We start from the raw sequence: 9,629 nt of genomic DNA on the forward strand, positions 1-9,629 counted from the left end.
GTAGTCAGAATAATCGTTGATTATGTTATGGTCAACTACGGGGCGGATATGTTCCAATGCCAAAGGGAGCAGAATTTGACCGTGCAGTTGAACATATAAATTCAGCTCCTCTGAAGTGGCCCGTCGAAAGCACTTGTATGCCTTTTTGCTAGCCAGGTTTGGGAATATTTGAGTCCCTGGCTATTGTCATAGCCAATCTGGATGGTTAGTTCAGGTAAAGTCGGAGAAGGAACGTAGGATAAAACCAGATATTTTGGAAGCTCAATTGATGATGTTAAGGAAGTGGAAATTGAAGCGAAATTTTCCATTGAAGATTACACCCAAGTTCGGAAAGGAGGTTAGTTATGAAAGGGATTATCCACCAAGTGAGTAGCGAAAGAATGTTAGGGAGGGTTTACACGAATACCACGTCCAGTGGCATTTTCTGACATACAGTTACCGCTTGTTAACCGAGCACCAACGACCTAAGTATTCGAGGTTGGACTGCAAGAGGGCGTAGCCCTGTTATTGTGATCATCATTAATATCGGCGTTCAGTGCCCAACACTTGGCACTATCTTTGCAATCCAAGTATACACCTTGGAATCTAAGGTTTTTCAGAGCTAATAAGTTTGTTTTACACTTATATATTAATATTTATGTACACTCCATTATTTACTTACTTAATTTTACCCTTTTTTTGTATATATCATCCTTTTCAGGAAGGTTTGAAAGATCGAATTGCAGACGTATATGTTGAATTATTTAAAAAAGATCTCAGTGAATTCAATGTTCTTTTACACGGTGACCTTTGGGCTAACAATATCATGTTTCAACACGATGAGAATGGCAAACCGAATGATGTCCTATTCGTGGACCTTCAGATTTCTCGCTATGGCAGTCCTGTTCAAGATCTGATATATTTTATAGTTTCATCAACTGAAATGTCAATTAAAATCAAGGAATTTGATCACTTTATCAAATTTTATCATACAGAATTGGTGAAAAATTTAAAACTTTTAAAATACCCAAAAGCAATACCGAGACTGATCGATTTACATATGGCTGTGTTAAAAAGATGCTTTTTTGGTAAGAAAATTTGACAGTATTTTCGTGGCTCAGATTTCTGAGAGTTTATTTGTGCATTTTTTTTTTTGCAGGGATTACCACATCTTTTGGAGTTATGGCAATAGCACTTCTCGAACCCAATGAGAATGCTGATATTTCCAATTTCATCGGGGACTCTAAAGACGGCAAAAAATTCAAAGAGGCTCTTTATATGAACTCAAAACTGATAAAGGCTTGTGAACTGACGTTACCATTTTTCTATAATAAAGGTGCCTTCGATGTTTAATATTAGTGGATAAGATTGTTTTTTTTTTCTGAACAGATAAGTAAGTTTTTACGATGAGAACATGCGCCCCAATCTAATAAAGGAGATGTCTTTTGGGTGGTTAAAGATTTAAAGTAAGCTACACTTCTGTCTCATTGTGGTCGGTTGTGTAACTTTTTCCTACAGGACCACCTCCACCCTTCCTTAACTGTTATGCGACATGCGGCTCATTTTGGGATAGTGGATTCCGTTATGCATTATAATGGACGTAGAGTTGTCCCCCTTTCTTAATGTGCGCATCTGAATTCAATTCGTCATCTGGTATGTAGTCCGTACGCTTCTACTTGATGTTGGCCTTGGGGATTTTCAGATTTGGATAAAATAGCTAAGTTGACTGGTGGTGTTAATACTTCTGACATTCGGTGTCACCATCAGCAGGAACAACGCCTTCTGGGTACACAACCTGCTCGATATCTTCAACATTTTGTCCGTTAGTGCAAATAGGTAGAGTGCGGTGACGGTTCACAGTGAGAACCTTGGTTTTGTTGGTATTTATCTTCAATCCGATTGTATATGCCTTCTTCTCCAAATCCAAAGCCATTTGACTTGGGGTGACAGTTAGAAGATATCATGACCCACGTCGAGATGTTTGACGAACGATAACATAGTCTACTAAGTCCGGCCATGTCCTCCAGCCAAACAACATGAAGGATGTTTTGAAATTAAAAAGTTGGAAATTCCAAAGGTTAATTAGATGGGAATGCTACCTTCATTATTATTTCTAAACCATTTTTTACAGTTTTCTGTAAAGACCCTAAGGACATTCTCCTTCTTGCCGAAGAAATATTCAACTGTTTTGCTCGGAGGCTTCTTCGGTTCCAGGATGAAATATAATTTTTTGGGGAGCGTCTGATTCGGCTGACGCTTTCAACAAGGTTTATCAGGTCCGCATCTGATTTGACCTTAAGGATATCCGCGAATGTCATATCACCCTTTTTCGAGATGATAATCAATTCGGGTCCTAATCTTCTTTTACGTGTTGGACTTTTCATTTCGCCAACCTTGTTCCATGCTTCCCCTGGTTTTGGGGTATTATCTTTCTTGTGTCGGTTGGAGGCGGAGCCACTGTTTCCACGATTTTGGTCACTTTGTCGGGCTTTCCCTTTTCCGTTGGGAGGTCTTTTTGCCTTTTCGCGTTCTGTGAGGATCCAGAAGAATTTGATTTTAAGGGGACGTCACTTGTGATGCCTGAGTGACGCTTCCTTTCTTCGTGACCTTTCTTTCGTCCTTAGTACACGAGTGGCTCTGACCATGTTTTTGATGGTCTGGTGCACATCATGTTTGCCCTTTGTGAATTCGAACAAATCCATTATTTCCCTTCGAGTAGGGCGAACGATGATTCTTCTGTATTCGCGACACTGTTTTTCTGTATCATTTTCCACTTCAATCTTTATTGGCCTTCCGGAGGCTTCCCTGATTTCCTATCTTCGCCAACGTTGACTTCGGAGGAGACCGCAGGATTGTCGAACTTCGCCTAAATGGATTAAGAAATGGCCGTATCATGGAAGGGAGTCCCCATACATGTAAAAGGGGCTGTACATCTTTTTTTTCACCGAATATAGTCATGTGGGGCATCAAACGAATGGTCTAGATTAGTACTTTTCAATTTCATTTCTGGTATTTAACGCAAAGGGGCGAGAGTGGGTCATTTCCATCACGGATTCATTCTCTCTCCAGAAGAGCCATTAGTTGATGCGTATGTGTATCCGCAACCGTATTATCTTTTATCTAACATCACAAATAAAAGTGATTGCTAACAGTCTTCATTGAAATCCGAATAATATGTTTTCGCCCGTTTTATCTCAATTGTTCTGTCGCTATTTCTAGCCGTTCTTCATTTCCAAACATCTTCTGATTATAGCATTTTTTTTACAAATCATCTAGAGGATGATCTAGCAATTTTCTAACCAGCTGGAAGATACAACTTTTATTTGTTGACAACCTGCGTGTGTCGTCAATGTAAATTTGGGTACTTTATCTTTATTTCATCGTCATCGTGAGAAGGGATACATGCGTACAATTACATAATGAACAGTTGGCATACTGAGTAACGCAAATTAAAGGTCTACTTCAATCAATTCACAATTCAGGAGTGCATCTTTATATAAACTTATTATTATTGTGACTATATTTTGGGTAGCGCTTTCGCTAATGCTAGTAAGGTGGAACTAACGGAAATTACTCGATTACCGCTGATTATCGCTGATTTTAGATAATTTTTATTTAGTAGATAAGATGCAGGAAGAATTGCGTTGAAAATCGAAGGTCGTCTGGAACTGGAGACGGTCTGTTAGTGCTGAAGTGAAAGTTTTGAATAGACTCAGTCTTTCAACTGATTCCGTTCAAAGAACATTACAAATATCTTTTTCAAAAGTTTGGACGAGCTGGTTAATTTGAAGAGTGAGTATTGAAAAATTATGTGTTCAGAGTTCTAGAATCAGCAGCTGACCCTTGTCTTTGGAGGTTTTATTGAAAATATTGTCTCCAATTTTTAAAGTGAGTTTACCATAAAGATGACCATATTAGTATTACTATATATTTGTAGTGAATACTACTTACTACTTTTTAGACAGCATTTCATTGAGATTTTTATAATACACTGGCCTGGAGAGACCTTCTGGGCCCTAAGTTAACCAATTGAGGCTTTACTCGCATTTTCAACCATCTCCGCGCAGTGTCTGTCTGAATTTGGGTGCTCTATCTTTATTTCACCGTCATCATGAGAAGAGATACGTAGAATTACGTAACATTGATTTGGTAAACTGAGTAACGCAAATTAATAGTAAATTCATTCACTTTATCTCTGCCTAATATATTTGGGTGCTGTTGTCACTAATGCTACTAAGATAGCTCGCAACAACCATGTATGGTCAGATAGTTCTATCAGTGATTATAGATAATTATTCATTGTTGAGTTGCGGATTCAGATAGAACTGTGCCAAAAATTAGTGACCGTCTGGCACTGGTGATTAGTCTTTCAAGTGATTTTGTTAGAAAAACATTGCAAGTATTTTCCTTCAAGTATTAGAAAAGTTTGTTAATTTTAAGGGTAAGAATGTGAAAATGTTATATTCAGAGTTCTGTAGTATTGAATAAGCATAGTTCCTGGTCCTGGAGTATTTGTTAAAAAGATTGTTGGTTTACCATACCGAGTGCAAGTTCACTATACGGAGAACTATTGTAGTGTTAATTCCAGAGGTTTTTGAAGTTAGCATGTTTCTGAGCCTTCTTTTTGGTTTCAAAAGAATAAATAATGAAATGTAGAAAGACATCGAAGTGACATGTTTGTTTGAGGTGAGGCTTTACCCGCAGTTTCAACCGGGCCTGACAATAAGGAAAAGTGAAGAATTTCCCTTCTTTTGGATGAAGGACAATTGCATTGGGGGCGAGTGATCAAATACTTGATTAATGAGGTTCCCGGGGTTTAATGTGAATGCCTGCCCTGTAGGCATAATTCATTGGGATTGATTTGAAGACTATAATCAAAAGCAAATAATTGGGCCCAGAAATTCTCTCCGAGGATATGCTGTCAAAGGGCCATCCTGGTTCGGATAGTACCAAATAACCTCCGGTAAGGCTTTGTAGCAAGAGCTTCTTCAGACGAGTCCCTTGCAGGCATGCAGATGGTCGGAGGGTCTGATCGCCCTCCTCGAGTACATGGCACTCTCTAACAACTGGAATCATCCCGGTGCAGAGAACCGCAGCGAAATCTTTCCACCAGTCAATTGCTGTTCTGGGAGCAGAACGACATTTACAGCCAAGCTACTTATTCTTAGAAATTAAAACGTAACACCCCCTCCGTCGCTAGTAGTGATTATTTTATTCAGCATATATCAGTATTTCGGGAACGGGACGATTTGCCCGTCCTGGGTTCGAATCCTTATAGGTACAAATGACAGCTGTATAATATATATGATAGGCTGAAAGTTTCCAACTCCATAAAAGTATGTCGACCAAAACTAGTTCTACTTTCTACCAATAAGAAATGGACCTCCTCATCGAAGGAAGCTACCGCCGCTAAGCATGGTAACGACGATATCTTCTTCTAGGTAATTGTCGACTAACCTCGGAACAATAATTTTTTTAGAAGGTGTTTTTCATTAGAGCTCCACAAGTCACTCCAAGGATTTATTCTTATTTCTTTTCATATTTTGAAATAATTTCTCTTGCTTCTTCGCATGACCTCTTTAAGGTGACCTAGATGCTTGTATGCTACTTCTTGGTTGTTGAATTATATTAGTATTAGAGTCACGATTGGCCTTATGAATTGGGACAACTTGAAGTGAGTCTTATATGTCAACCTGGGTTAGTATCATCTAACTAAACAATGATTCCTGAAACCTTCAAAATTTGAGTAGTTTAAATCATACTAGAAGAGCTGGAGTAATCTCTATGGGAATCATAACTCATCGAAATCCTGCGAAGACGATCTTTTTTACCAACTTAATGTAGCTATTTTCGATTTTTTCCCTTGCGACCGTGTAATGGCAGGCAATCCCTGAAGGATTGCCGTTAAAATGTTACGCCTTCGCTTCGACCCTTTAATTTCTGGCGTCTACACGAACTGAATTCCTCCGCTGAGATACATATGATCCGAGGGTAATCAGGAACAAAATGCGAATATTGAAGCCTTTTATCAGTACGGTGGTTGCAAATGCAGTGGGAATAATCCCCAGTGAGAAAACTGTTTGGTAGAACAACGCATTTTCCAGGTTTTATGTGCATTTTAGACAAAACTTTATCAAAATGGGTTTACTACTTGTCTGCTTGCTTTTTTTTTATCGTTGAGAGGTGAAAACTTACTGTTGGCTCCTGCCCTGCAGTTATATGAGACTTTTATTCACTAAAATCACTTCCTTCTTGTTCCTCTCTCCCCACGGAACTGCTATAAAGTTTTGCGTCGCTCTTTATTATTTTCCTTTCTCTTTCTGGTTTTCGTAGCAATTCTTCCTGCCTAAATGTTGAACAATAGCTTTCAGTTCCTTTTCAACCTGTTTCTAAACCACCGTTGACTCCAGCATGAACTTCATAATATTTTCGGGTGTTAAGTGCCTGTCTGCGATCATCTCCAATCTTGTTCGGTGCTCGGTAATGCTGGGGCAATCAAATATGGGATGCTCCACATTCTCGGCCACGTTACAGTGTCTTGGGTCATTCATCGTGACCAAATCGGCTTGAATAAGTACGGTAACCTCCGAGTTCAATTATGAACTACGTTACCCCAGAGTTTAATTTTTCCTGCCTCTTTCAATCCATCTTCCAATGTCCGGAATGATGCGGTATGTCCAACCATAAATTTCTGACTCGTCCCATCTACCACCCAACCGAAGGCTTCTTTGCCAAAGAGCTTTTTGGGAGGAGGTGTCTTTTACGCCGTTTGTGTTGCTACTGCAACCACCGCTTTCTGTTGGCTGATTGGCACGTGCTTTCGCGTCCTCTTTAGCTTTGAAGTATGTTGCCCTAATAGAACGCGCCTGATCTTTGATCGCATTGAGCGCTAATCAACCTACTCCATTAGATTATTGACCATTGATCGCAGCCTTGTCAACGAGTCACCCTTAACTTCAGTAGTAACTATACCGCTGCCTACCGGAATCCTCGGTTTCGTCCACAGTTTGGAAACCTGCACTCTATGTAAGGTACTGTGAGGCACCTGCCATGCTTCGTTATTCATTAGTTGGAAAATATTCGTTATCACAGATTTCTGGTAGTTGTTGGAACTTTCTGATAAACACTTGTTTAGAACGAGGAAATGGGCATCTTGTAGAGGCTAAATCAGGAGAACTATTTGTTATGGCTAATTCGTCATATAAGTGGTCCCCCGGTTGTTGTGACATTCTCAGGTTTTAAGTCTTTTCTTTTCCCCGTATGCCACCGTCGTAAAGGTTCTGCAAAATGTTTAGAAATCTAATTTGTTCTGATTATCTGCAACTTTGGTATGTTTGGAGGAATATGAATGCATAGCCTGATACCACAAAAACAATAGACCAATTTTGACACTGATGGCTTCAAGCCCAATCCACTCAATTCTCGTGACCCTCACTGCTCCGAAAATCAAAGCGTGATGCTGAGACTGAGCAGTCAATTCGGGAGGTTTGAGACCAACTGCACATATTCAAATGGCGATGAAAAGAACCCCAACGAAATGAAGATAAATTCGAATGGGTATATAACTGGTAGTCTCGCAAATAATGAGGGTTGTAGCTGAAGGCGCAAGTATAGTTTACAATAACGAAGTGATGCTGCAGTGTTGTCCTAATGGAAAAGTTGAGACCACTTTCCACATGACCAAGTTTATTGTATTTTGGGGATCTTAAAATTCCTTGCATTCCGGTCCAGGCCTGCCTTAATAAGGAACTCCAGGCGTCCCGGTTTCGCGCCGAGGTCCACCAATTCGATATCCCTAAAAGCAGTCCGGCGTCCTGGCCTACGCCATCGCTCCATCTTAGGCAGGGTCTGGCTCGTCTTTTTTTTTCTACCATAGATATTGCCCATATAGACTTTCCGGGCTGGATCATCTTCATCTATACGGATTAAGTGATCCGCCCACCGTAACCTATTGCACCGGATTTTATCCACAACCTAACGGTCATGGTATCGCTCATAGATTTCGTAGTTATGTAGGCTACGGAATCGTCCATCCTCATGTACCATACCATACCATTTTCTATTGCGCGAAATATTTAAAAAAATGTTTGAAAATGATATCCGTAACTTTTGAAATAATCCGGCTCCCCAAACAGAACTATATATTTCCATATTTAACTTTATTGATCCATTTCAGGGTAAAAAATGACTGCCAACGGGGATTGTAATGGAAACACCACAGCCGTTAGTGATTCTGGGGATGTATCCCACATACTGAATAAGGATCTTTTTGTTGATATATTAGAAAAACAATTTGGAAAATGTACTGTGCAGGGTTTTGAGTGCGTTAAAAGCTCAGGGGGAGGTGAAAATTATATGTCCTGGATGTTCCATGTTAGCATTGATATTGAGAAGGAAGGTGAGACTTGTTTTCTTGTTAAATTTTTAAGACTTTTTGAGTAATCTGAGATGATCAATTGGTGCTTCAGATGGAACATCAACAACAGCTAGATACATTGTAAAAATGATGCCACCCAACGACCCTAATGGCGAATTCAAAAAAAATCTTCGAGCCTATGCAAAGGAGGTTGAAATGTATAGCAAGGTCATTCCGAAATTTCAGGAAATTTTCCAGGAAAGCAACGTGGACTTCAATTTCGCTCCTAAATGCTGGAAAATTGTAGAAGAACATGAAATTCTGATAATGGAGGATTTGAAAGCCCGAAAATTTGCAAACATAAACCGAAGACAAGGAATGGATATGGAACATGCAGAATTGGTCCTGGAAAAAATGGCACAATTTCATGCAGCATCGGCTTGTATTTATGAAAGGGATGGTAAATATTCAGACCAGTTGATGCAGGATATGTATAATGAGCAAACAGCAGAAGGATTTCGAGCTGCTCAATCAGTCATTTGGTCCACGGTAGCCAATTATTTTCGACAATGGAATAGTTGTCAGGAGTATGGCGAGTTAGTGGTAAGTTTTTTCAGCTCATTTTCAAATTCTTCTAGGTTTATAGGTTACTTTTACAGGAAAGTGTGAAGGATCGAATTGGAGACATATGTGTGGAACTATATAAAAAGGATTTCAATGAATTCAATGTTCTGCTACACGGTGACCTTTGGGCTAACAATATAATGTTCCAACACGATGAGAATGGCAAAGCGAAAGATGTCCTCTTCGTGGATCTCCAAATTTCTCGCTATGGAAGTCCTGTTCAAGATCTGATATATTTCATAGTTTCATCTACCGAACTGTCAATCAAAACCAAAGAATTTGATCATTTTATTAAATTTTATCATACGGAGTTGGTGAAGAATTTGAAACTTTTGAAGTACCCAAAAGCAATTCCGAGGGTTATTGACTTACATATGGCTGTGTTGAAAAGGTGCTCCATTGGTAAGAAGATGCAACATTACCTTGATAGCTTATATTTCTAAAAATGTCTGTTTTCCTGCAGGTATTACCACATCTTTTGGAGTTATGGCAATAGCACTTCTCGAACCTAATGAGAATGCTGACATTTCCAATTTGTTCGGGGACTCTAAGGACGGGAAAAACTTCAAGGAGGCTCTTTATATGAATCCGAAACTGATAAAGGCTTGTGAACTGACGTTACCATTTTTCTATAATAAAGGTGCCTTCGATGTTTGATATTAGTTGGTAA

At 39.4% G+C, this 9,629-nt stretch overlaps 2 protein-coding genes across 4 annotated transcripts in view; both read left to right on the top strand.

Annotated features, from left to right (window-relative positions):
• The window catches only part of LOC119658957, a 36,225-nt gene extending 34,883 nt beyond the window's left edge, over positions 1-1,342 (top strand). Inside the window, exons 9-10 of the mRNA XM_038066830.1 lie at positions 701-1,067; positions 1,139-1,342. Coding sequence (XP_037922758.1) covers positions 701-1,067; positions 1,139-1,332 — 561 coding nt within the window. The 3' untranslated portion in view covers positions 1,333-1,342. The remainder of the gene's footprint in view (positions 1-700; positions 1,068-1,138) is intronic.
• A 2,273-nt stretch (positions 1,343-3,615) lies between these two features.
• LOC119658738 lies at positions 3,616-9,629 on the top strand. 3 transcript variants are annotated; one of them, XM_038066410.1, is made up of 5 exons: positions 3,616-3,771; positions 8,156-8,377; positions 8,448-8,938; positions 8,995-9,361; positions 9,423-9,629. In XM_038066410.1, the coding sequence occupies exons 2-5, from the start codon at positions 8,164-8,166 to the stop codon at positions 9,614-9,616; spliced, it is 1,266 nt and encodes a 421-aa protein (XP_037922338.1). In that variant the 5' UTR covers positions 3,616-3,771; positions 8,156-8,163; the 3' UTR covers positions 9,617-9,629. The 3 variants fall into 3 exon arrangements, with proteins under 3 accessions (XP_037922338.1, XP_037922339.1, XP_037922340.1); XM_038066411.1 differs by lacking the exon at positions 3,616-3,771 and adding an exon at positions 4,273-4,420; XM_038066412.1 differs by lacking the exon at positions 3,616-3,771 and adding an exon at positions 4,273-4,374.

The sequence above is a fragment of the Hermetia illucens genome, chromosome 6 (genome assembly GCF_905115235.1).
Source record: "Hermetia illucens chromosome 6, iHerIll2.2.curated.20191125, whole genome shotgun sequence".
Classification (NCBI taxonomy): domain Eukaryota; kingdom Metazoa; phylum Arthropoda; class Insecta; order Diptera; family Stratiomyidae; genus Hermetia; species Hermetia illucens.

Excerpts from the sequence above, each read along its gene's own strand:
- LOC119658738 (XM_038066410.1), top strand. The coding sequence starts at position 8,164 with ATGACTGCCAACGGGGATTGTAATGGAAACACCACAGCCGTTAGTGAT. Across the intron at positions 8,378-8,447 it reads CATTGATATTGAGAAGGAAG|ATGGAACATCAACAACAGCT; the intron begins GTGAGACTTGTT and ends TTGGTGCTTCAG. Across the intron at positions 8,939-8,994 it reads AGGAGTATGGCGAGTTAGTG|GAAAGTGTGAAGGATCGAAT; the intron begins GTAAGTTTTTTC and ends TTACTTTTACAG.